Source organism: Camellia sinensis, chromosome 8, assembly GCF_055761805.1.
Source record: "Camellia sinensis isolate YWXY chromosome 8, ASM5576180v1, whole genome shotgun sequence".
NCBI classification, from domain to species: Eukaryota; Viridiplantae; Streptophyta; class Magnoliopsida; order Ericales; family Theaceae; genus Camellia; species Camellia sinensis.
In genome coordinates, this window is record NC_138968.1 from 144,535,849 (window position 1) to 144,563,639 (window position 27,791).

General features: G+C 41.3%; 1 protein-coding gene across 1 annotated transcript; it reads right to left on the minus strand.

The window, feature by feature from the left end:
- Positions 1 to 26,618, minus strand: LOC114312149 (uncharacterized). The gene is made up of 5 exons (XM_082885639.1): positions 26,447 to 26,618; positions 25,741 to 26,293; positions 25,345 to 25,654; positions 24,824 to 25,104; positions 1 to 130 (listed from the first exon to the last, which is right to left on the minus strand). The coding sequence occupies exons 1-5, from the start codon at positions 26,616 to 26,618 to the stop codon at positions 1 to 3; spliced, it is 1,446 nt and encodes a 481-aa protein (XP_082741765.1).
- Positions 26,619 to 27,791: the final 1,173 nt, after the last annotated feature.

Here is a 27,791-nt window from a genome sequence, read left to right on the forward strand (position 1 = left end):
TTAATCCATATCAGGATCCATATCAACATCAGGAATGTTATGTTCTTCATCTCCTTCATCATCTCTATTCTCTTCTATTATCTCATCTAATGACCCTACTTCCGAAATAACATTGAATTCAACATCATCCCTACAGTATTGAACAATTGGGTCAATGTAATACCCCTGTTCCGTAGTATGCCAATTGGTCCTTAAATTGAGTATGATTACGTGTTTACCATGATTTTATGTGCCATTATGTGAATATATGTGATTTTGAAGTTTTATCTGTTCATCGTAGGAATATCTGTTTGAATAATCAGCTTTGGAAATTTAATTGAGGGCCTTATCGGCCACAGAACCCGGAATTGATTACGCCATTGTGATTGGCATAATTTTTAGAGCCTACGGTGAAATTTAATTGGAAAATTGATTCGGGCCAGATTAAATTGAATTATTTAATGGCATTGTGCTCAAATTGTTTAATATCTTAATTGTAGCTAGTGGGACTTCTTGTGTTTGAGCACTACACTTCTCATTCTCTCATATACCTTCATTTTTGGGCTGATCAAACTCTAAGAAAGGGGGGAGGTCGGCTGCTAGAGAGAGTGAGGGAGAAAGTTGTGTAATTTTTGGCCCAAGGCTACGAATTTGAAGTCCAACTCAAGAACTGACCATAGATTGAGCTTCTAGGTAAGTGATTGTTTATGAATTCTTGAGTTTGAACTTGTGATTTTGTGAATTAAAGGTTAATTGGTGATCAAGAACAAGAGTTGTGCTCTAGTTGATGGAATTGAAGTTAAAATGCACATGCATGTATAGAATCACCATGGTTTTGCATAATCAAGCATGTATTGGGATGAATATAGAAATATGAGTGTTAAATCCTACATGCAAGCCTGTTTTTGTTGTGTTCCATGAGAATGAACACCATTTGCATTGATTGGAATAGAAATGGAGTCAAGAATTGACATGCATGCATGATTGATGAAGATATGAAACTTAAATGCATGAATTTAATGTATTGGAAGTAAGTTTGGTATAGTTTGGGTTTGCATGTGATTGATTCATGGGAATTGAGTTTCAATATGTGGTAATTTGGTGTCTATATCATGTTAGTACACATATATATGAAGTTTGAGCCGAAATCATGCATTTGGGGCCCTTGAATTCGATGTTGGAACTCAAGAACACAGTTCTGGGTTTTCCAGAATTTTGATGTCCGCTCGAGCGGGGTAATGGCCGCTCGAGCGGGAAAATCGTGCTCCCAGCATTTTTGCAGAGTTGGATGTCCGCTCGAGCGGGACATATCACGCTCGAGCATGGAATTTTGTAGACAGGCCTTCCGCTCGAGCGCCCTATTTAACGCTCGAGCGTAATTTTCATGCAACCAGTACTTTTGCAGGCCTTAAGGGTCCGCTCGAGCGGATAAGTTGACGCTCGAGCGGGGACCCTGTTTCCTGGAATTTTGTTTATGCGGTCTGTGTTTCGTTTTCCGTTCCCTTTCACTTGTAAGCACTCTTAGGCATATGTTAAACCTTGTAAACGAGTTATTGAGATAAAAATAAAGCCTAAAGAGGAATATGTGAATTAAAGAACGGATTGAACTGTTAGTGACCCTTTTGTACTCATGAAATGTGTAGGGTCAAGCTCCAAGGCGCATCCACAAGCCGATCACTGTGAGTAATATCAATATTTGAAAGCTTGTCAAATGTCCAATTGTTATTCCCCTATAAACTCTATAAGTTGTTAATTGGGATTGTGGACAAAAGTCTGACAGGAGTAAATGAATGGACCGAAGGTCGTTTTGATAGGAATAGACCGAAGGTCGTTTTTGTATAAATGGACCGAAGGTCGTTTTGATAAGAACGAATGGACCAAAGGTCGTTTTGATGTAAATGAATGGACCAAAGGTCGTTTTGACATGAATGAGTGGGCCAAAGGCCGCTTTGATATGAAAGAATGGGCCAAAGGCCGTTTGATATGAAAGAGTGGGCCAAAGGCCGTTTCGACAAAAGTGAATGGGCCGAAGGCCGTTTCGCCATGAATGGAAATCCGAATGGGCCAAAGGCCAGAATGTTAGGACTACAGTTACTTGATTTGAATGTTGTATAGACTTATACATATATATTCGCTAAATAGAATTATGAATTGGGCCCAAGGCCGTTTGGTGCATGTTGTTCTACGTATTGTTATATAACTGTCACGTTTGATATTATTCACTGGGCTATCGCTCACGCTCATTCATGTGTTTGTAGGTGAGCCAAGGGAAGTCCAAACCCAGCCCCAGTGAAGTCTGCTAGGAAAAATCCGAGTTTTGGGGAAGTCAGCCTTGCGTCTCACTCTTGAGACCTACCCTTGCCTTTTGCTATGTAATTATATCTTGTCTTGCCGGCAGGGACTTTATGTAAATATGTAATAGTCTGTCATAGGTTGACTTGTTTTGGATGATCCTGTTTGTAATGAATTTTGTGAAACTGTACTTTTGAACTGTGGGTTATTAACGTAACTGAATATGGTCTGTTGATGTGCATATAAGCACGGCTCTATGGACAAAGTTTTTATTCATTGCTTCCGTTTGGCCCCTTTACTCTGACAACTTATGTTTGTTTTGGTCTGAGGCCGTAAGTAATCTCAGGATTACTGGCCGGTTATGTCCTTAACCCATAGGAGCAGGTTCGGGTCATGACAGAGTGGTATCAGAGCACGAGTTAATAACTCACACACTTGTCCAAAAAGAGCAATAAGCGTCTAGATAAGATCTAGGATGCATTCATGTGATAAGTACGAGTTTAGAAGCATTGATTATATGCTTAAATGTTTTGTTATGAATAATTATATGCGTAAGTTGTGAACTACTTGCATTGCAAATTATCTGGAAATATGTGCTCCTTAGTGTATGCGTACTTGTGTACCTTTTGTATGAAATATAATGCAAGTTTAACCAGATGGTGAGAACCAGAGGTGATGAGTTAGAGGAATCCTCTACTGCCAGACTGGACAGAATGGAAAGACTGATTCAGGAAATGGCAGAAGCTTTGAGACAGCAACAGGAGTGGCAACAACAGTGGCAGCAACCACACCCGCCACCTCCACCTCCGGCACCACCCGTGCCAGATAATCAAAATGATGATCGGATAATCGCTCTCACCAAGGAGTTCAAGAAAATGAAACCACCACAGTTTCATGGTGGACTGGATCCTTTGAAAGCGGAAGCTTGGGTTCTTGGGATCGAAAAACTGTTTGAAGTATTTCCGTGCTCGGATACACAGAAAGTGCTTCTAACCACTTTTATGCTAGAAGATGAAGCGAGAAGATGGTGGATGTTGATGAGGGAAAACCACAGAGATATTGATTGGGCAAAATTTTTGGAAATCTTCTATGACAAGTACTTCCCGCAGTGTGTCCGGGATAGGAAAGTGGCAGAGTTCATGGAACTCAAACAAGACAGTATGACTGTAGCTGAGTATGAGGCCAAATTTACTGAGTTGGCCAGGTTTGCACCACATGTAATTGACACTGATTATAAGAAGGCAAGGCATTTTGAAGGTGGGCTCCGAAGTGACATCCTAGAGCGAGTGAATGTCCTGAAGTTGGAGACCTACATCGGGGTGCTTGACCGGGCCATCATATCAGAGGCTAATATAGCTAGACAAGCTAAGCCAACAACCGAATGGAGAGGCAACAAAAGACAAGGTTTCTTTTCGAAGAAGAAATTTCTGAAAAAGCAAAACACGGGCTCCTCAACTACTTCAAGTTCTTCCCGAGACACAGCTCCCATGTGCAACACTTGTAGCAAAAGGCACCGTGGAGTCTGTTACCGTGCATCGGGAGCCTGTTTTAAGTGTGGGAAACAAGGGCATATAGCCCGAGATTGTAATCAGAATAGTGAGAAGATAGCTGCTAGCTCCACTGCATCGGTCCCGAAGCCGGGAAACACTTTGAGATCTACTACTACTGGGGATACAGTGAGACAAGGGAGAGTTTTTGCACTCGTTCCGGGTGATACACGGAATGCCAACGCCGTTGTCTCAGGTACTATTTCAATATGTAATCAGGATGCCTTTGTATTAATTGATTCTAGATCGACGCACTCATTTGTGACATATGCATTTGCATCTAGACTGAAAAGACCCCTAGAATTGTTGCCATATTTGTTATGTGTGTCTGCTCCATCGGGGGAATCTGTGTTATGTGACTATATATATCGGTTTTGTGACATGCATATTGAGGATGCTACCCTGTATGTAGATTTGTTGCCCTTAAACTTTAGACACTTCGATGTAATTTTGGGCATGGATTGGTTAACCAAATATTGTGCCACTATAGATTGTGTGACAAAGAGGGTTGTGTTTAAACCCCCAGAACAGAAAAAGATTGTGTTTGTGGGAAATGGGGTAGTGCCTCCACCATATTTGATATCTGCAATGAAAGCATGTAAATTGATCAGGAAGGGGTGCCAAGGTTATTTGTGTTATGTATTGACTGAACAATCCGTGAATGTTGAATTGAATAATATTCCTATTGTTAAAGAATTCCCGGATGTGTTTCCGAATGAATTACCAGGGGAATTGGTAGACAGGGAGATCGAGTTTACCATTGAAACTATGCCGGGCACCCAGCCCATTTCTAAAACTCCCTACAGAATGGCTACTGCCGAAATGAAAGAATTAAAGGAACAGTTGCAAGACCTTCTTGATAAAGGGTTTATCCAGCCTAGCGCTTCGCCTTGGGGTGCACCAGTGTTATTTGTAAAGAAGAAGGATGGTACTCTGCGCCTGTGCATTGATTACCGGGAACTGAACAAGGTAACGATAAAGAACAAATATCCCTTACCCCATATTGATGACTTATTTGACCAGTTGCAGGGATCACAGGTGTTTTCTAAGATTGATTTGAGATCCGGGTATCATCAGCTAAAGGTTAAAGCAGAGGATGTTGAGAAAACGGCTTTCAGAACGAGGTATGGTCATTTTGAGTTTCTTGTTATGCCATTTGGAGTGACTAATGCTCCGGCAGCATTTATGGACTTAATGAATAGAATTTTTAAAACCTACCTTGATGAGTTTGTTGTAGTCTTCATCGATGATATTTTGATATACTCTAAAGATAGACTTGAACATGAACGTCATTTGAGGACTGTTTTACAAATACTTCGGGAAAGGAAATTATTTGCTAAACTAAAGAAATGTGAATTTTGGTTGGATGAGGTTGTTTTCTTAGGGCATGTGATCAACAAGGAAGGAATTTCAGTGGACCCGCAGAAAATAGAAGCAATTGTGAATTGGCCTACACCAACTAATGTGACAGAAGTTCGCAGTTTCATGGGCTTGGCCGGGTACTACAGGAGGTTTGTAAAGGACTTTTCGAAATTAGCTGTGCCTCTTACCCAATTGACATGTAAAGGACAACCATTTGAGTGGAATAGTGAAAGAGAATCAGCCTTTCATGAATTGAAGGCAAGATTGACCACTGAACCAATTTTGACACTACCTTCAGGTACGAAAAATTTTGTGATTTTCAGTGACGCATCTTATAAGGGTTTGGGCTGTGTGTTAATGCAGAACGGAAAGGTTATCGCTTACGCCTCCCGACAGTTGAGGCCACATGAGAAAAATTATCCAACACATGACCTAGAATTGGCCGCAGTTGTTTTTGCTTTGAAAATCTGGCGGCATTACTTGTATGGGGCAAAGTGTGAAGTCTACACGGATCATAAGAGCCTGAAATACTTCTTCACGCAGAAAGAGTTGAATATGCGTCAGAGAAGATGGCTAGAGCTGATAAAAGACTACGACCTAGAGATTCAGTACTATCCCGGGAAAGCTAATACAGTGGCTGATGCCTTGAGTAGAAAATCAACAGGGAGTATGGCTTGTTTGCTTACTGAACAAAGGGAGATTTTGCAAGACTTTGAAAAGTCTGAAATTGAAGTGGTGGTATGTGAATAGGGCGGATTGATAGCCGCTATTACAGCCGAACCGGCAATTGTTGATGAGATCAAGCAGAAACAGAAAGAAGATGAGTTCCTCAGAAAGGTGATTGATGAATTTGAAGTAAGCCCAAAGGCAGAGTTCAGCGTCGAGAATGGAATGTTGAAATTTCGAAACCGAATATGTGTCCCAGATATCCCGGAGCTAAGGAAGAGGGTTTTAGATGAAGCTCACATATCTGTATTTGCTATGCATCCGGGTAATAATAAAATGTATCGGGATTTGAAACAAACCTACTGGTGGCCTAAAATGAAGAAAGAGATTGCAGAATATGTGTCCAAGTGCCTCCAGTGTCAGCAAGTTAAGGCTGAACATCAGAAACCAGGCGGTCTACTTCAACCTTTCCCTATTCCTGAATGGAAGTGGGAACATGTGACTATGGATTTCGTTGTTGGCCTACCTCGGACTTCCCGAGGTATGGACTCTGTTTGGGTTGTAGTTGACAGACTGACCAAATCTGCACATTTTCTGCCTGTCAAAACTACATTTACTGCTTATAGATTGGCTACTATTTATGTTGATGAAATTGTCCGGTTACACGGAGTTCCGGTGTCCATTGTGTCAGATAGGGACCCGAAATTTGTATCTAGATTGTGGAAGAGTTTGCAGGAAGCTATGGGAACAGAACTAAGGTTCAGTACTGCATTCCACCCACAGACAGATGGGCAGTCAGAACGAACAATACGGACTTTGGAAGATATGCTTCGCATGTGTGCTTTGGATTTTCAGGGGAGTTGGGAAGACTATTTGCCACTTGCAGAGTTTGCTTATAATAACAGCTTCCACTCCAGCATCGGTATGGCACCATACGAGGCTTTGTATGATAGGAGGTGTAGATCACCTTTTTGTTGGACAGAGGTCGGGGACAGAGCTTTACTTGGGCCTGAGATTGTACAAGACACCTCTGAAAAGATCAAAACTATTCGGCAAAGGCTCAAAACAGCTCAAGACCGACAGAAGAGTTACGCAGACGTCCGGAGAAGACCTCTTGAGTATGAGGTCGGCGACCATGTGTTCATCCGTGTTTCTCCAATGAAAGGCCAAGTTAGGTTTGGGAAAAAGGGCAAGTTGTCGCCCCGCTATATTGGGCCGTTCCAGATTTTGGAAAGGCTTGGTCCAGTTGCCTACAGGGTTGCTTTGCCACCGGGATTTGAGCAAATCCACAATGTGTTTCATGTGTCAATGTTGAGGGGTTACCTCCGAGACCCGTTGCATGTGATTGATTATCACCGGGTTGCTATAGATGAAAACATGGAATATGCCGAATGGCCGGAAAGAGTTGTTGACCGACAAGTGAAAGAATTGAGAAACAAATCCATTCCAATGGTGAAAGTGGAATGGAAGGAACACTATGGGACAGATGCTACATGGGAAAAAGAGGAGGAAATGCGTCTACGCTATCCACACTTGTTTCCCGACGAAGGTAAATTAAGTTTGGAGGACCAAACTTCCTAAAGGGGGGAAGACTGTAATACCCCTGTTCCGTAGTATGCCAATTGGTCCTTAAATTGAGTATGATTACGTGTTTACCATGATTTTATGTGCCATTATGTGAATATATGTGATTTTGAAGTTTTATCTGTTCACCGTAGGAATATCTGTTTGAATAATCAGCTTTGGAAATTTAATTGAGGGCCTTATCGGCCACAGAACCCGGAATTGATTACGCCATTGTGATTGGCATAATTTTTAGAGCCTACGGTGAAATTTAATTGGAAAATTGATTCGGGCCAGATTAAATTGAATTATTTAATGGCATTGTGCTCAAATTGTTTAATATCTTAATTGTGGCTAGTGGGACTTCTTGTGTTTGAGCACTACACTTCTCATTCTCTCATATACCTTCATTTTTGGGCTGATCAAACTCTAAGAAAGGGGGGAGGTCGGCTGCTAGAGAGAGTGAGGGAGAAAGTTGTGTAATTTTTGGCCCAAGGCTACGAATTTGAAGTCCAACTCAAGAACTGACCATAGATTGAGCTTCTAGGTAAGTGATTGTTTATGAATTCTTGAGTTTGAACTTGTGATTTTGTGAATTAAAGGTTAATTGGTGATCAAGAACAAGAGTTGTACTCTAGTTGATGGAATTGAAGTTAAAATGCACATGCATGTATAGAATCACCATGGTTTTGCATAATCAAGCATGTATTGGGATGAATATAGAAATATGAGTGTTAAATCCTACATGCAAGCCTGTTTTTGTTGTGTTCCATGCGAATGAACACCATTTGCATTGATTGGAATAGAAATGGAGTCAAGAATTGACATGCATGCATGATTGATGAAGATATGAAACTTAAATGCATGAATTTAATGTATTGGAAGTAAGTTTGGTATAGTTTGGGTTTGCATGTGATTGATTCATGGGAATTGAGTTTCAATATGTGGTAATTTGGTGTCTATATCATGTTAGTACACATATATATGAAGTTTGAGCCGAAATCATGCATTTGGGGCCCTTGAATTCGATGTTGGAACTCAAGAACACAGTTCTGGGTTTTCTAGAATTTTGATGTCCGCTCGAGTGGGGTAATGGCCGCTCGAGCGGGAAAATCGTGCTCCCAGCATTTTTGCAGAGTTGGATGTCCGCTCGAGCGGGACATATCACGCTCGAGCGTGGAATTTTGTAGACAGGCCTTCCGCTCGAGCGCCCTATTTAACGCTCGAGCGTAATTTTCATGCAACCAGTACTTTTGCAGGCCTTAAGGGTCCGCTCGAGCGGATAAGTTGACGCTCGAGCGGGGACCCTGTTTCCTGGAATTTTGTTTATGCGGTCTGTGTTTCGTTTTCCGTTCCCTTTCACTTGTAAGCACTCTTAGGCATATGTTAAACCTTGTAAACGAGTTATTGAGATAAAAATAAAGCCTAAAGAGGAATATGTGAATTAAAGAACGGATTGAACTGTTAGTGACCCTTTTGTACTCATGAAATGTGTAGGGTCAAGCTCCAAGGCGCATCCACAAGCCGATCACTGTGAGTAATATCAATATTTGAAAGCTTGTCAAATGTCCAATTGTTATTCCCCTATAAACTCTATAAGTTGTTAATTGGGATTGTGGACAAAAGTCTGACAGGAGTAAATGAATGGACCGAAGGTCGTTTTGATAGGAATAGACCGAAGGTCGTTTTTGTATAAATGGACCGAAGGTCGTTTTGATAAGAACGAATGGACCAAAGGTCGTTTTGATGTAAATGAATGGACCAAAGGTCGTTTTGACATGAATGAGTGGGCCAAAGGCCGCTTTGATATGAAAGAATGGGCCAAAGGCCGTTTGATATGAAAGAGTGGGCCAAAGGCCGTTTCGACAAAAGTGAATGGGCCGAAGGCCGTTTCGCCATGAATGGAAATCCGAATGGGCCAAAGGCCAGAATGTTAGGACTACAGTTACTTGATTTGAATGTTGTATAGACTTATACATATATATTCGCTAAATAGAATTATGAATTGGGCCCAAGGCCGTTTGGTGCATGTTGTTCTACGTATTGTTATATAACTGTCACGTTTGATATTATTCACTGGGCTATCGCTCACGCTCATTCATGTGTTTGTAGGTGAGCCAAGGGAAGTCCAAACCCAGCCCCAGTGAAGTCTGCTAGGAAAAATCCGAGTTTTGGGGAAGTCAGCCTTGCGTCTCACTCTTGAGACCTACCCTTGCCTTTTGCTATGTAATTATATCTTGTCTTGCCGGCAGGGACTTTATGTAAATATGTAATAGTCTGTCATAGGTTGACTTGTTTTGGATGATCCTGTTTGTAATGAATTTTGTGAAACTGTACTTTTGAACTGTGGGTTATTAACGTAACTGAATATGGTCTGTTGATGTGCATATAAGCACGGCTCTATGGACAAAGTTTTTATTCATTGCTTCCGTTTGGCCCCTTTACTCTGACAACTTATGTTTGTTTTGGTCTGAGGCCGTAAGTAATCTCAGGATTACTGGCCGGTTATGTCCTTAACCCATAGGAGCAGGTTCGGGTCATGACAGAGTGGTATCAGAGCACGAGTTAATAACTCACACACTTGTCCAAAAAGAGCAATAAGCGTCTAGATAAGATCTAGGATGCATTCATGTGATAAGTACGAGTTTAGAAGCATTGATTATATGCTTAAATGTTTTGTTATGAATAATTATATGCGTAAGTTGTGAACTACTTGCATTGCAAATTATCTGGAAATATGTGCTCCTTAGTGTATGCGTACTTGTGTACCTTTTGTATGAAATATAATGCAAGTTTAACCAGATGGTGAGAACCAGAGGTGATGAGTTAGAGGAATCCTCTACTGCCAGACTGGACAGAATGGAAAGACTGATTCAGGAAATGGCAGAAGCTTTGAGACAGCAACAGGAGTGGCAACAACAGTGGCAGCAACCACACCCGCCACCTCCACCTCCGGCACCACCCGTGCCAGATAATCAAAATGATGATCGGATAATCGCTCTCACCAAGGAGTTCAAGAAAATGAAACCACCACAGTTTCATGGTGGACTGGATCCTTTGAAAGCGGAAGCTTGGGTTCTTGGGATCGAAAAACTGTTTGAAGTATTTCCGTGCTCGGATACACAGAAAGTGCTTCTAACCACTTTTATGCTAGAAGATGAAGCGAGAAGATGGTGGATGTTGATGAGGGAAAACCACAGAGATATTGATTGGGCAAAATTTTTGGAAATCTTCTATGACAAGTACTTCCCGCAGTGTGTCCGGGATAGGAAAGTGGCAGAGTTCATGGAACTCAAACAAGACAGTATGACTGTAGCTGAGTATGAGGCCAAATTTACTGAGTTGGCCAGGTTTGCACCACATGTAATTGACACTGATTATAAGAAGGCAAGGCATTTTGAAGGTGGGCTCCGAAGTGACATCCTAGAGCGAGTGAATGTCCTGAAGTTGGAGACCTACATCGGGGTGCTTGACCGGGCCATCATATCAGAGGCTAATATAGCTAGACAAGCTAAGCCAACAACCGAATGGAGAGGCAACAAAAGACAAGGTTTCTTTTCGAAGAAGAAATTTCTGAAAAAGCAAAACACGGGCTCCTCAACTACTTCAAGTTCTTCCCGAGACACAGCTCCCATGTGCAACACTTGTAGCAAAAGGCACCGTGGAGTCTGTTACCGTGCATCGGGAGCCTGTTTTAAGTGTGGGAAACAAGGGCATATAGCCCGAGATTGTAATCAGAATAGTGAGAAGATAGCTGCTAGCTCCACTGCATCGGTCCCGAAGCCGGGAAACACTTTGAGATCTACTACTACTGGGGATACAGTGAGACAAGGGAGAGTTTTTGCACTCGTTCCGGGTGATACACGGAATGCCAACGCCGTTGTCTCAGGTACTATTTCAATATGTAATCAGGATGCCTTTGTATTAATTGATTCTAGATCGACGCACTCATTTGTGACATATGCATTTGCATCTAGACTGAAAAGACCCCTAGAATTGTTGCCATATTTGTTATGTGTGTCTGCTCCATCGGGGGAATCTGTGTTATGTGACTATATATATCGGTTTTGTGACATGCATATTGAGGATGCTACCCTGTATGTAGATTTGTTGCCCTTAAACTTTAGACACTTCGATGTAATTTTGGGCATGGATTGGTTAACCAAATATTGTGCCACTATAGATTGTGTGACAAAGAGGGTTGTGTTTAAACCCCCAGAACAGAAAAAGATTGTGTTTGTGGGAAATGGGGTAGTGCCTCCACCATATTTGATATCTGCAATGAAAGCATGTAAATTGATCAGGAAGGGGTGCCAAGGTTATTTGTGTTATGTATTGACTGAACAATCCGTGAATGTTGAATTGAATAATATTCCTATTGTTAAAGAATTCCCGGATGTGTTTCCGAATGAATTACCAGGGGAATTGGTAGACAGGGAGATCGAGTTTACCATTGAAACTATGCCGGGCACCCAGCCCATTTCTAAAACTCCCTACAGAATGGCTACTGCCGAAATGAAAGAATTAAAGGAACAGTTGCAAGACCTTCTTGATAAAGGGTTTATCCAGCCTAGCGCTTCGCCTTGGGGTGCACCAGTGTTATTTGTAAAGAAGAAGGATGGTACTCTGCGCCTGTGCATTGATTACCGGGAACTGAACAAGGTAACGATAAAGAACAAATATCCCTTACCCCATATTGATGACTTATTTGACCAGTTGCAGGGATCACAGGTGTTTTCTAAGATTGATTTGAGATCCGGGTATCATCAGCTAAAGGTTAAAGCAGAGGATGTTGAGAAAACGGCTTTCAGAACGAGGTATGGTCATTTTGAGTTTCTTGTTATGCCATTTGGAGTGACTAATGCTCCGGCAGCATTTATGGACTTAATGAATAGAATTTTTAAAACCTACCTTGATGAGTTTGTTGTAGTCTTCATCGATGATATTTTGATATACTCTAAAGATAGACTTGAACATGAACGTCATTTGAGGACTGTTTTACAAATACTTCGGGAAAGGAAATTATTTGCTAAACTAAAGAAATGTGAATTTTGGTTGGATGAGGTTGTTTTCTTAGGGCATGTGATCAACAAGGAAGGAATTTCAGTGGACCCGCAGAAAATAGAAGCAATTGTGAATTGGCCTACACCAACTAATGTGACAGAAGTTCGCAGTTTCATGGGCTTGGCCGGGTACTACAGGAGGTTTGTAAAGGACTTTTCGAAATTAGCTGTGCCTCTTACCCAATTGACATGTAAAGGACAACCATTTGAGTGGAATAGTGAAAGAGAATCAGCCTTTCATGAATTGAAGGCAAGATTGACCACTGAACCAATTTTGACACTACCTTCAGGTACGAAAAATTTTGTGATTTTCAGTGACGCATCTTATAAGGGTTTGGGCTGTGTGTTAATGCAGAACGGAAAGGTTATCGCTTACGCCTCCCGACAGTTGAGGCCACATGAGAAAAATTATCCAACACATGACCTAGAATTGGCCGCAGTTGTTTTTGCTTTGAAAATCTGGCGGCATTACTTGTATGGGGCAAAGTGTGAAGTCTACACGGATCATAAGAGCCTGAAATACTTCTTCACGCAGAAAGAGTTGAATATGCGTCAGAGAAGATGGCTAGAGCTGATAAAAGACTACGACCTAGAGATTCAGTACTATCCCGGGAAAGCTAATACAGTGGCTGATGCCTTGAGTAGAAAATCAACAGGGAGTATGGCTTGTTTGCTTACTGAACAAAGGGAGATTTTGCAAGACTTTGAAAAGTCTGAAATTGAAGTGGTGGTATGTGAATAGGGCGGATTGATAGCCGCTATTACAGCCGAACCGGCAATTGTTGATGAGATCAAGCAGAAACAGAAAGAAGATGAGTTCCTCAGAAAGGTGATTGATGAATTTGAAGTAAGCCCAAAGGCAGAGTTCAGCGTCGAGAATGGAATGTTGAAATTTCGAAACCGAATATGTGTCCCAGATATCCCGGAGCTAAGGAAGAGGGTTTTAGATGAAGCTCACATATCTGTATTTGCTATGCATCCGGGTAATAATAAAATGTATCGGGATTTGAAACAAACCTACTGGTGGCCTAAAATGAAGAAAGAGATTGCAGAATATGTGTCCAAGTGCCTCCAGTGTCAGCAAGTTAAGGCTGAACATCAGAAACCAGGCGGTCTACTTCAACCTTTCCCTATTCCTGAATGGAAGTGGGAACATGTGACTATGGATTTCGTTGTTGGCCTACCTCGGACTTCCCGAGGTATGGACTCTGTTTGGGTTGTAGTTGACAGACTGACCAAATCTGCACATTTTCTGCCTGTCAAAACTACATTTACTGCTTATAGATTGGCTACTATTTATGTTGATGAAATTGTCCGGTTACACGGAGTTCCGGTGTCCATTGTGTCAGATAGGGACCCGAAATTTGTATCTAGATTGTGGAAGAGTTTGCAGGAAGCTATGGGAACAGAACTAAGGTTCAGTACTGCATTCCACCCACAGACAGATGGGCAGTCAGAACGAACAATACGGACTTTGGAAGATATGCTTCGCATGTGTGCTTTGGATTTTCAGGGGAGTTGGGAAGACTATTTGCCACTTGCAGAGTTTGCTTATAATAACAGCTTCCACTCCAGCATCGGTATGGCACCATACGAGGCTTTGTATGATAGGAGGTGTAGATCACCTTTTTGTTGGACAGAGGTCGGGGACAGAGCTTTACTTGGGCCTGAGATTGTACAAGACACCTCTGAAAAGATCAAAACTATTCGGCAAAGGCTCAAAACAGCTCAAGACCGACAGAAGAGTTACGCAGACGTCCGGAGAAGACCTCTTGAGTATGAGGTCGGCGACCATGTGTTCATCCGTGTTTCTCCAATGAAAGGCCAAGTTAGGTTTGGGAAAAAGGGCAAGTTGTCGCCCCGCTATATTGGGCCGTTCCAGATTTTGGAAAGGCTTGGTCCAGTTGCCTACAGGGTTGCTTTGCCACCGGGATTTGAGCAAATCCACAATGTGTTTCATGTGTCAATGTTGAGGGGTTACCTCCGAGACCCGTTGCATGTGATTGATTATCACCGGGTTGCTATAGATGAAAACATGGAATATGCCGAATGGCCGGAAAGAGTTGTTGACCGACAAGTGAAAGAATTGAGAAACAAATCCATTCCAATGGTGAAAGTGGAATGGAAGGAACACTATGGGACAGATGCTACATGGGAAAAAGAGGAGGAAATGCGTCTACGCTATCCACACTTGTTTCCCGACGAAGGTAAATTAAGTTTGGAGGACCAAACTTCCTAAAGGGGGGAAGACTGTAATACCCCTGTTCCGTAGTATGCCAATTGGTCCTTAAATTGAGTATGATTACGTGTTTACCATGATTTTATGTGCCATTATGTGAATATATGTGATTTTGAAGTTTTATCTGTTCACCGTAGGAATATCTGTTTGAATAATCAGCTTTGGAAATTTAATTGAGGGCCTTATCGGCCACAGAACCCGGAATTGATTACGCCATTGTGATTGGCATAATTTTTAGAGCCTACGGTGAAATTTAATTGGAAAATTGATTCGGGCCAGATTAAATTGAATTATTTAATGGCATTGTGCTCAAATTGTTTAATATCTTAATTGTGGCTAGTGGGACTTCTTGTGTTTGAGCACTACACTTCTCATTCTCTCATATACCTTCATTTTTGGGCTGATCAAACTCTAAGAAAGGGGGGAGGTCGGCTGCTAGAGAGAGTGAGGGAGAAAGTTGTGTAATTTTTGGCCCAAGGCTACGAATTTGAAGTCCAACTCAAGAACTGACCATAGATTGAGCTTCTAGGTAAGTGATTGTTTATGAATTCTTGAGTTTGAACTTGTGATTTTGTGAATTAAAGGTTAATTGGTGATCAAGAACAAGAGTTGTACTCTAGTTGATGGAATTGAAGTTAAAATGCACATGCATGTATAGAATCACCATGGTTTTGCATAATCAAGCATGTATTGGGATGAATATAGAAATATGAGTGTTAAATCCTACATGCAAGCCTGTTTTTGTTGTGTTCCATGCGAATGAACACCATTTGCATTGATTGGAATAGAAATGGAGTCAAGAATTGACATGCATGCATGATTGATGAAGATATGAAACTTAAATGCATGAATTTAATGTATTGGAAGTAAGTTTGGTATAGTTTGGGTTTGCATGTGATTGATTCATGGGAATTGAGTTTCAATATGTGGTAATTTGGTGTCTATATCATGTTAGTACACATATATATGAAGTTTGAGCCGAAATCATGCATTTGGGGCCCTTGAATTCGATGTTGGAACTCAAGAACACAGTTCTGGGTTTTCTAGAATTTTGATGTCCGCTCGAGTGGGGTAATGGCCGCTCGAGCGGGAAAATCGTGCTCCCAGCATTTTTGCAGAGTTGGATGTCCGCTCGAGCGGGACATATCACGCTCGAGCGTGGAATTTTGTAGACAGGCCTTCCGCTCGAGCGCCCTATTTAACGCTCGAGCGTAATTTTCATGCAACCAGTACTTTTGCAGGCCTTAAGGGTCCGCTCGAGCGGATAAGTTGACGCTCGAGCGGGGACCCTGTTTCCTGGAATTTTGTTTATGCGGTCTGTGTTTCGTTTTCCGTTCCCTTTCACTTGTAAGCACTCTTAGGCATATGTTAAACCTTGTAAACGAGTTATTGAGATAAAAATAAAGCCTAAAGAGGAATATGTGAATTAAAGAACGGATTGAACTGTTAGTGACCCTTTTGTACTCATGAAATGTGTAGGGTCAAGCTCCAAGGCGCATCCACAAGCCGATCACTGTGAGTAATATCAATATTTGAAAGCTTGTCAAATGTCCAATTGTTATTCCCCTATAAACTCTATAAGTTGTTAATTGGGATTGTGGACAAAAGTCTGACAGGAGTAAATGAATGGACCGAAGGTCGTTTTGATAGGAATAGACCGAAGGTCGTTTTTGTATAAATGGACCGAAGGTCGTTTTGATAAGAACGAATGGACCAAAGGTCGTTTTGATGTAAATGAATGGACCAAAGGTCGTTTTGACATGAATGAGTGGGCCAAAGGCCGCTTTGATATGAAAGAATGGGCCAAAGGCCGTTTGATATGAAAGAGTGGGCCAAAGGCCGTTTCGACAAAAGTGAATGGGCCGAAGGCCGTTTCGCCATGAATGGAAATCCGAATGGGCCAAAGGCCAGAATGTTAGGACTACAGTTACTTGATTTGAATGTTGTATAGACTTATACATATATATTCGCTAAATAGAATTATGAATTGGGCCCAAGGCCGTTTGGTGCATGTTGTTCTACGTATTGTTATATAACTGTCACGTTTGATATTATTCACTGGGCTATCGCTCACGCTCATTCATGTGTTTGTAGGTGAGCCAAGGGAAGTCCAAACCCAGCCCCAGTGAAGTCTGCTAGGAAAAATCCGAGTTTTGGGGAAGTCAGCCTTGCGTCTCACTCTTGAGACCTACCCTTGCCTTTTGCTATGTAATTATATCTTGTCTTGCCGGCAGGGACTTTATGTAAATATGTAATAGTCTGTCATAGGTTGACTTGTTTTGGATGATCCTGTTTGTAATGAATTTTGTGAAACTGTACTTTTGAACTGTGGGTTATTAACGTAACTGAATATGGTCTGTTGATGTGCATATAAGCACGGCTCTATGGACAAAGTTTTTATTCATTGCTTCCGTTTGGCCCCTTTACTCTGACAACTTATGTTTGTTTTGGTCTGAGGCCGTAAGTAATCTCAGGATTACTGGCCGGTTATGTCCTTAACCCATAGGAGCAGGTTCGGGTCATGACAGAGTGGTATCAGAGCACGAGTTAATAACTCACACACTTGTCCAAAAAGAGCAATAAGCGTCTAGATAAGATCTAGGATGCATTCATGTGATAAGTACGAGTTTAGAAGCATTGATTATATGCTTAAATGTTTTGTTATGAATAATTATATGCGTAAGTTGTGAACTACTTGCATTGCAAATTATCTGGAAATATGTGCTCCTTAGTGTATGCGTACTTGTGTACCTTTTGTATGAAATATAATGCAAGTTTAACCAGATGGTGAGAACCAGAGGTGATGAGTTAGAGGAATCCTCTACTGCCAGACTGGACAGAATGGAAAGACTGATTCAGGAAATGGCAGAAGCTTTGAGACAGCAACAGGAGTGGCAACAACAGTGGCAGCAACCACACCCGCCACCTCCACCTCCGGCACCACCCGTGCCAGATAATCAAAATGATGATCGGATAATCGCTCTCACCAAGGAGTTCAAGAAAATGAAACCACCACAGTTTCATGGTGGACTGGATCCTTTGAAAGCGGAAGCTTGGGTTCTTGGGATCGAAAAACTGTTTGAAGTATTTCCGTGCTCGGATACACAGAAAGTGCTTCTAACCACTTTTATGCTAGAAGATGAAGCGAGAAGATGGTGGATGTTGATGAGGGAAAACCACAGAGATATTGATTGGGCAAAATTTTTGGAAATCTTCTATGACAAGTACTTCCCGCAGTGTGTCCGGGATAGGAAAGTGGCAGAGTTCATGGAACTCAAACAAGACAGTATGACTGTAGCTGAGTATGAGGCCAAATTTACTGAGTTGGCCAGGTTTGCACCACATGTAATTGACACTGATTATAAGAAGGCAAGGCATTTTGAAGGTGGGCTCCGAAGTGACATCCTAGAGCGAGTGAATGTCCTGAAGTTGGAGACCTACATCGGGGTGCTTGACCGGGCCATCATATCAGAGGCTAATATAGCTAGACAAGCTAAGCCAACAACCGAATGGAGAGGCAACAAAAGACAAGGTTTCTTTTCGAAGAAGAAATTTCTGAAAAAGCAAAACACGGGCTCCTCAACTACTTCAAGTTCTTCCCGAGACACAGCTCCCATGTGCAACACTTGTAGCAAAAGGCACCGTGGAGTCTGTTACCGTGCATCGGGAGCCTGTTTTAAGTGTGGGAAACAAGGGCATATAGCCCGAGATTGTAATCAGAATAGTGAGAAGATAGCTGCTAGCTCCACTGCATCGGTCCCGAAGCCGGGAAACACTTTGAGATCTACTACTACTGGGGATACAGTGAGACAAGGGAGAGTTTTTGCACTCGTTCCGGGTGATACACGGAATGCCAACGCCGTTGTCTCAGGTACTATTTCAATATGTAATCAGGATGCCTTTGTATTAATTGATTCTAGATCGACGCACTCATTTGTGACATATGCATTTGCATCTAGACTGAAAAGACCCCTAGAATTGTTGCCATATTTGTTATGTGTGTCTGCTCCATCGGGGGAATCTGTGTTATGTGACTATATATATCGGTTTTGTGACATGCATATTGAGGATGCTACCCTGTATGTAGATTTGTTGCCCTTAAACTTTAGACACTTCGATGTAATTTTGGGCATGGATTGGTTAACCAAATATTGTGCCACTATAGATTGTGTGACAAAGAGGGTTGTGTTTAAACCCCCAGAACAAAAAAAGATTGTGTTTGTGGGAAATGGGGTAGTGCCTCCACCATATTTGATATCTGCAATGAAAGCATGTAAATTGATCAGGAAGGGGTGCCAAGGTTATTTGTGTTATGTATTGACTGAACAATCCGTGAATGTTGAATTGAATAATATTCCTATTGTTAAAGAATTCCCGGATGTGTTTCCGAATGAATTACCAGGGGAATTGGTAGACAGGGAGATCGAGTTTACCATTGAAACTATGCCGGGCACCCAGCCCATTTCTAAAACTCCCTACAGAATGGCTACTGCCGAAATGAAAGAATTAAAGGAACAGTTGCAAGACCTTCTTGATAAAGGGTTTATCCAGCCTAGCGCTTCGCCTTGGGGTGCACCAGTGTTATTTGTAAAGAAGAAGGATGGTACTCTGCGCCTGTGCATTGATTACCGGGAACTGAACAAGGTAACGATAAAGAACAAATATCCCTTACCCCATATTGATGACTTATTTGACCAGTTGCAGGGATCACAGGTGTTTTCTAAGATTGATTTGAGATCCGGGTATCATCAGCTAAAGGTTAAAGCAGAGGATGTTGAGAAAACGGCTTTCAGAACGAGGTATGGTCATTTTGAGTTTCTTGTTATGCCATTTGGAGTGACTAATGCTCCGGCAGCATTTATGGACTTAATGAATAGAATTTTTAAAACCTACCTTGATGAGTTTGTTGTAGTCTTCATCGATGATATTTTGATATACTCTAAAGATAGACTTGAACATGAACGTCATTTGAGGACTGTTTTACAAATACTTCGGGAAAGGAAATTATTTGCTAAACTAAAGAAATGTGAATTTTGGTTGGATGAGGTTGTTTTCTTAGGGCATGTGATCAACAAGGAAGGAATTTCAGTGGACCCGCAGAAAATAGAAGCAATTGTGAATTGGCCTACACCAACTAATGTGACAGAAGTTCGCAGTTTCATGGGCTTGGCCGGGTACTACAGGAGGTTTGTAAAGGACTTTTCGAAATTAGCTGTGCCTCTTACCCAATTGACATGTAAAGGACAACCATTTGAGTGGAATAGTGAAAGAGAATCAGCCTTTCATGAATTGAAGGCAAGATTGACCACTGAACCAATTTTGACACTACCTTCAGGTACGAAAAATTTTGTGATTTTCAGTGACGCATCTTATAAGGGTTTGGGCTGTGTGTTAATGCAGAACGGAAAGGTTATCGCTTACGCCTCCCGACAGTTGAGGCCACATGAGAAAAATTATCCAACACATGACCTAGAATTGGCCGCAGTTGTTTTTGCTTTGAAAATCTGGCGGCATTACTTGTATGGGGCAAAGTGTGAAGTCTACACGGATCATAAGAGCCTGAAATACTTCTTCACGCAGAAAGAGTTGAATATGCGTCAGAGAAGATGGCTAGAGCTGATAAAAGACTACGACCTAGAGATTCAGTACTATCCCGGGAAAGCTAATACAGTGGCTGATGCCTTGAGTAGAAAATCAACAGGGAGTATGGCTTGTTTGCTTACTGAACAAAGGGAGATTTTGCAAGACTTTGAAAAGTCTGAAATTGAAGTGGTGGTATGTGAATAGGGCGGATTGATAGCCGCTATTACAGCCGAACCGGCAATTGTTGATGAGATCAAGCAGAAACAGAAAGAAGATGAGTTCCTCAGAAAGGTGATTGATGAATTTGAAGTAAGCCCAAAGGCAGAGTTCAGCGTCGAGAATGGAATGTTGAAATTTCGAAACCGAATATGTGTCCCAGATATCCCGGAGCTAAGGAAGAGGGTTTTAGATGAAGCTCACATATCTGTATTTGCTATGCATCCGGGTAATAATAAAATGTATCAGGATTTGAAACAAACCTACTGGTGGCCTAAAATGAAGAAAGAGATTGCAGAATATGTGTCCAAGTGCCTCCAGTGTCAGCAAGTTAAGGCTGAACATCAGAAACCAGGCGGTCTACTTCAACCTTTCCCTATTCCTGAATGGAAGTGGGAACATGTGACTATGGATTTCGTTGTTGGCCTACCTCGGACTTCCCGAGGTATGGACTCTGTTTGGGTTGTAGTTGACAGACTGACCAAATCTGCACATTTTCTGCCTGTCAAAACTACATTTACTGCTTATAGATTGGCTACTATTTATGTTGATGAAATTGTCCGGTTACACGGAGTTCCGGTGTCCATTGTGTCAGATAGGGACCCGAAATTTGTATCTAGATTGTGGAAGAGTTTGCAGGAAGCTATGGGAACAGAACTAAGGTTCAGTACTGCATTCCACCCACAGACAGATGGGCAGTCAGAACGAACAATACGGACTTTGGAAGATATGCTTCGCATGTGTGCTTTGGATTTTCAGGGGAGTTGGGAAGACTATTTGCCACTTGCAGAGTTTGCTTATAATAACAGCTTCCACTCCAGCATCGGTATGGCACCATACGAGGCTTTGTATGATAGGAGGTGTAGATCACCTTTTTGTTGGACAGAGGTCGGGGACAGAGCTTTACTTGGGCCTGAGATTGTACAAGACACCTCTGAAAAGATCAAAACTATTCGGCAAAGGCTCAAAACAGCTCAAGACCGACAGAAGAGTTACGCAGACGTCCGGAGAAGACCTCTTGAGTATGAGGTCGGCGACCATGTGTTCATCCGTGTTTCTCCAATGAAAGGCCAAGTTAGGTTTGGGAAAAAGGGCAAGTTGTCGCCCCGCTATATTGGGCCGTTCCAGATTTTGGAAAGGCTTGGTCCAGTTGCCTACAGGGTTGCTTTGCCACCGGGATTTGAGCAAATCCACAATGTGTTTCATGTGTCAATGTTGAGGGGTTACCTCCGAGACCCGTTGCATGTGATTGATTATCACCGGGTTGCTATAGATGAAAACATGGAATATGCCGAATGGCCGGAAAGAGTTGTTGACCGACAAGTGAAAGAATTGAGAAACAAATCCATTCCAATGGTGAAAGTGGAATGGAAGGAACACTATGGGACAGATGCTACATGGGAAAAAGAGGAGGAAATGCGTCTACGCTATCCACACTTGTTTCCCGACGAAGGTAAATTAAGTTTGGAGGACCAAACTTCCTAAAGGGGGGAAGACTGTAATACCCCTGTTCCGTAGTATGCCAATTGGTCCTTAAATTGAGTATGATTACGTGTTTACCATGATTTTATGTGCCATTATGTGAATATATGTGATTTTGAAGTTTTATCTGTTCACCGTAGGAATATCTGTTTGAATAATCAGCTTTGGAAATTTAATTGAGGGCCTTATCGGCCACAGAACCCGGAATTGATTACGCCATTGTGATTGGCATAATTTTTAGAGCCTACGGTGAAATTTAATTGGAAAATTGATTCGGGCCAGATTAAATTGAATTATTTAATGGCATTGTGCTCAAATTGTTTAATATCTTAATTGTGGCTAGTGGGACTTCTTGTGTTTGAGCACTACACTTCTCATTCTCTCATATACCTTCATTTTTGGGCTGATCAAACTCTAAGAAAGGGGGGAGGTCGGCTGCTAGAGAGAGTGAGGGAGAAAGTTGTGTAATTTTTGGCCCAAGGCTACGAATTTGAAGTCCAACTCAAGAACTGACCATAGATTGAGCTTCTAGGTAAGTGATTGTTTATGAATTCTTGAGTTTGAACTTGTGATTTTGTGAATTAAAGGTTAATTGGTGATCAAGAACAAGAGTTGTACTCTAGTTGATGGAATTGAAGTTAAAATGCACATGCATGTATAGAATCACCATGGTTTTGCATAATCAAGCATGTATTGGGATGAATATAGAAATATGAGTGTTAAATCCTACATGCAAGCCTGTTTTTGTTGTGTTCCATGCGAATGAACACCATTTGCATTGATTGGAATAGAAATGGAGTCAAGAATTGACATGCATGCATGATTGATGAAGATATGAAACTTAAATGCATGAATTTAATGTATTGGAAGTAAGTTTGGTATAGTTTGGGTTTGCATGTGATTGATTCATGGGAATTGAGTTTCAATATGTGGTAATTTGGTGTCTATATCATGTTAGTACACATATATATGAAGTTTGAGCCGAAATCATGCATTTGGGGCCCTTGAATTCGATGTTGGAACTCAAGAACACAGTTCTGGGTTTTCTAGAATTTTGATGTCCGCTCGAGTGGGGTAATGGCCGCTCGAGCGGGAAAATCGTGCTCCCAGCATTTTTGCAGAGTTGGATGTCCGCTCGAGCGGGACATATCACGCTCGAGCGTGGAATTTTGTAGACAGGCCTTCCGCTCGAGCGCCCTATTTAACGCTCGAGCGTAATTTTCATGCAACCAGTACTTTTGCAGGCCTTAAGGGTCCGCTCGAGCGGATAAGTTGACGCTCGAGCGGGGACCCTGTTTCCTGGAATTTTGTTTATGCGGTCTGTGTTTCGTTTTCCGTTCCCTTTCACTTGTAAGCACTCTTAGGCATATGTTAAACCTTGTAAACGAGTTATTGAGATAAAAATAAAGCCTAAAGAGGAATATGTGAATTAAAGAACGGATTGAACTGTTAGTGACCCTTTTGTACTCATGAAATGTGTAGGGTCAAGCTCCAAGGCGCATCCACAAGCCGATCACTGTGAGTAATATCAATATTTGAAAGCTTGTCAAATGTCCAATTGTTATTCCCCTATAAACTCTATAAGTTGTTAATTGGGATTGTGGACAAAAGTCTGACAGGAGTAAATGAATGGACCGAAGGTCGTTTTGATAGGAATAGACCGAAGGTCGTTTTTGTATAAATGGACCGAAGGTCGTTTTGATAAGAACGAATGGACCAAAGGTCGTTTTGATGTAAATGAATGGACCAAAGGTCGTTTTGACATGAATGAGTGGGCCAAAGGCCGCTTTGATATGAAAGAATGGGCCAAAGGCCGTTTGATATGAAAGAGTGGGCCAAAGGCCGTTTCGACAAAAGTGAATGGGCCGAAGGCCGTTTCGCCATGAATGGAAATCCGAATGGGCCAAAGGCCAGAATGTTAGGACTACAGTTACTTGATTTGAATGTTGTATAGACTTATACATATATATTCGCTAAATAGAATTATGAATTGGGCCCAAGGCCGTTTGGTGCATGTTGTTCTACGTATTGTTATATAACTGTCACGTTTGATATTATTCACTGGGCTATCGCTCACGCTCATTCATGTGTTTGTAGGTGAGCCAAGGGAAGTCCAAACCCAGCCCCAGTGAAGTCTGCTAGGAAAAATCCGAGTTTTGGGGAAGTCAGCCTTGCGTCTCACTCTTGAGACCTACCCTTGCCTTTTGCTATGTAATTATATCTTGTCTTGCCGGCAGGGACTTTATGTAAATATGTAATAGTCTGTCATAGGTTGACTTGTTTTGGATGATCCTGTTTGTAATGAATTTTGTGAAACTGTACTTTTGAACTGTGGGTTATTAACGTAACTGAATATGGTCTGTTGATGTGCATATAAGCACGGCTCTATGGACAAAGTTTTTATTCATTGCTTCCGTTTGGCCCCTTTACTCTGACAACTTATGTTTGTTTTGGTCTGAGGCCGTAAGTAATCTCAGGATTACTGGCCGGTTATGTCCTTAACCCATAGGGGCAGGTTCGGGTCATGACAGTCAATGTCAATTGGAACAACATCAGTAATGTTTTCTTGTTGGAACACATCATTATTTTCTGAAGAATCTAATAATTCTCCATCACTAGTGTCTAGAACATCAAAGACACCCCTATGTTGCACCCTTTGCACGACATTCCAAGGTTCACCCAATTTGGTATCATTCAGATAGAAGACTTGATTAGCTTGACTAGGTAGGATAAATGGGTCAGATTGGTACCACCGACTTGTGACGTCAATGCTTGTGCAATATGTATCAAATCGTATTGTTCTGTTTCTACCAGTGTTACTGGTGTTATACCATTCACACTGGAACAAAACAACCTTTTTATCACATATGTAGTCAAATTCTAACACCTTGCACAAGTGACCGTAGAAGTCATGCAATTTTCCTTCATGATCCCCTTGTATAAGCACACCACTATTCTGACTCGTATGACGATTGTCTAGATCTCGAGTATGGAACCGGCTGCTATTGATTATGCAAACTGAGTACTCTTTCACAAGCAAATTAGGACCATTTGCTAATGACCACAATTCATCAGTTGCCTCTGATGACTCTTCCATTCTCAATCTATTTATCTACAATTACATGTAACAAACAATAAGTAAATAATTTATGAATAACGACATTTTATAAAACTTTAATTTTGTTTAAGTTGTAAATGTTGAAAAATTATAAATGTTTTACCCTCTCTTTGAACCACTTGGGAAATTCTTGTCATTGTATATGGGTTATGTCATGTCCAGCTTGAGTTTGTAATAGATTTTTGTGTTTCCTACTCAAAAAAAAAAGTGATTACTACATAGTTCCGAAAACACATACTCCAAATACTTTTCAATCTCTGGGCTATTGTGCAACACAAACCAATGAGCAATATCACGAATTTCTTGAGACATTTCAGCATCTCGTGTGATTAGACTAATTGGACGTGCAGTTTCTGTGAATATTGTCAACCCTTGTTGACGTTCACCGCGATCTTCATTCCGTTCTGGTCGATTATGCACAGTTTCAATCCCAGCAACATACATTGAACAAAAAGTAATGCACTCTTTGATAATGTAGGCCTCGGCAATTGAACCTTCTGGTCGAGCTCGATTGGTCACATATTTTTTTAATGCTCCAAGAAACCTTCAAGAGAGAACGAATTAGGAGTATAATTACATATGCAACACACTTACGCAAATCTCATTTACAAGTATAAGTGTAAAAAATACCTTTCAATTGGGTACATCCATTGATATTGTATGGGTCCTCCAAAAATAGCCTCACAAGGCAAATGAATAGCCAACTGGATCATCACATCAAATAAGGCTGGAGGAAAGATCTTTTCAAGCTTACATAAAATGTGTATTATACGTTCCTCTAATTTCTCCAGTTCGCTCCGCCTTAGTGTCCTAGAGCATAGGTCTTGGAAGAAATTGCCTAACTCAAAAAGTGATGTGCTAATTTCTTTATCCACGTAACCACGCATTCCAATGGAAAGAATTCTTTGCATCAATACATGGTAGTCATGGCTTTTTAGGCCTGTTAGTCTACCATTTCTTGCATTCACTGATTTGGATATGTTTGCCGCATATCCATCTAGATACTTGACAGTTTTTAAAAATTCAAAGAAACCCTCCCTCTCTGCAGGTGTCAATGAAAAGCTTGCCCAAGGCTTGACATATGACCCATTGGGTCGTTGTGTTAGCCATAGCTCTTTCCATATACCCATATCTTCCAAGTCTAACCGTGCCTTGTCTGTGTCCTTGTTCTTTCCATCAATGCCTAACATAGTTCCAAAAACATTTTCACTAAAATTTTTCTCCACATGCATGACATCAATGTTATGTCGAAGTTTTCGCTTCTTCCAATAGGATAACTCATACAAAATGCTTACCTTTGTCCAATTAGGTGCTTGACGGGGCCTTTTTCTATTACTTGGATGCTTTCCATATATGACACCTGTCACGTTGTCCAACTGGTCATGTATCTTTTTCACCGGCAACTCCAAAGATCTCTTCCATTTCTCAATCTTACCATTGTAAGCCCTACTCTTTCGCCTTTCTAGGTGGTCCTCAAGCAAGTAATATCGATGGTTAGTGTACCCCATCTTACTTCTCAAAGATTCAAAATACGATTCAAAATACGGTTCATCATTGCAAGTGTTCTCTACCCAGATATGTCACCAAATGCAGACCAATCATGTATTGTCCACAACAAAGCTGCATGCATTCGAAAAGTCTCATTGGTGGAGGCGTCGTAAGTTAATGCACCATTTGTCCATAAATCACTCAACTCATCTACCAATGGTCGCATGTAGACGTCAATATCAATCCCTAGTTAAGATTCTCCGGGAATAAGTAATGACATCAAACAAAATGGATCCTTCATAACCAACCAAGGAGGCAAGTTGTATGGAATGAGTATGACGGGCCATAAACTATAAGAGTTGTTCATGTTCCCAAAAGGGTTAAACCCATCAACGGCCAACCCTAGCCTCACATTTTGAGGCTCCAAGGCAAACTCGGGATGTTGTGCATAGAACTCCTTCCACTCATCACTGTCAGCAGGATGCCTCAATATCTCGTCGTCCATTCGTTTGTCTTTGTACCATCTCATGTCCTCATCCCTCTTCCTTGACATATATAATCTTTTCAACCTTGGTATCAAAGGAAAGTACCGCAATACTTTATGAGGGATCTTCTTACCCCTTCCACGATTGATCTTGTATCTAGACGTCTTACAAGTCGGACATTTATCTAATGTTGCATTCTCCTTCCAAAATAATACACAATCATTTATGCAAGCATGAATGAGCTCATATGACAAGCCCAAGTCATGTAGTATTTTCTTAGCTTCATAAGTTGACTTTGGAACTAAATTTTCTTTCGGTAAAAGTTTGCTTAAAAACTCTAGTATCATATCAACTAACTTATTGCTCCAATGATTTGTTACCTTCATATTAAGCACCTCAATCACAAACTTCAACAAAGTATAATTTTTACAATTTGGGAACAACTTACGCTTGGCATCAGTCAATATATGATCAAAAGTTCTCACTTCCTCTCCTTGGGTTGTATCAGTCGATTCCCCTCTTATTCGATCTTCTACTAAGGCTTCAATACCACCTACAATTTCATCACCATCAAGTCGCATCTCGTCATCATGGTAAGACTCGTTTGAAACACGGGATTCCCCGTGCTGGTGCCATATAGTGTAAGTTTGCATAATCCCATATTGGAGCAAATGAATTTTCACATTTTGAAGATTTTGTCTATAAACA

Bases quoted from the DNA above. Each gene is read 5' to 3' on its own strand.
- LOC114312149 (XM_082885639.1), bottom strand. From the start codon at position 26,618: ATGGGGTACACTAACCATCGATATTACTTGCTTGAGGACCACCTAGAA. The intron at 25,655-25,740 runs GTATTTTTTACA...TCTCTCTTGAAG, and splicing joins TGGATGTACCCAATTGAAAG to GTTTCTTGGAGCATTAAAAA. The intron at 131-24,823 runs GTATAACACCAG...TCAATACTGTAG, and splicing joins GTTTTGTTCCAGTGTGAATG to GGATGATGTTGAATTCAATG.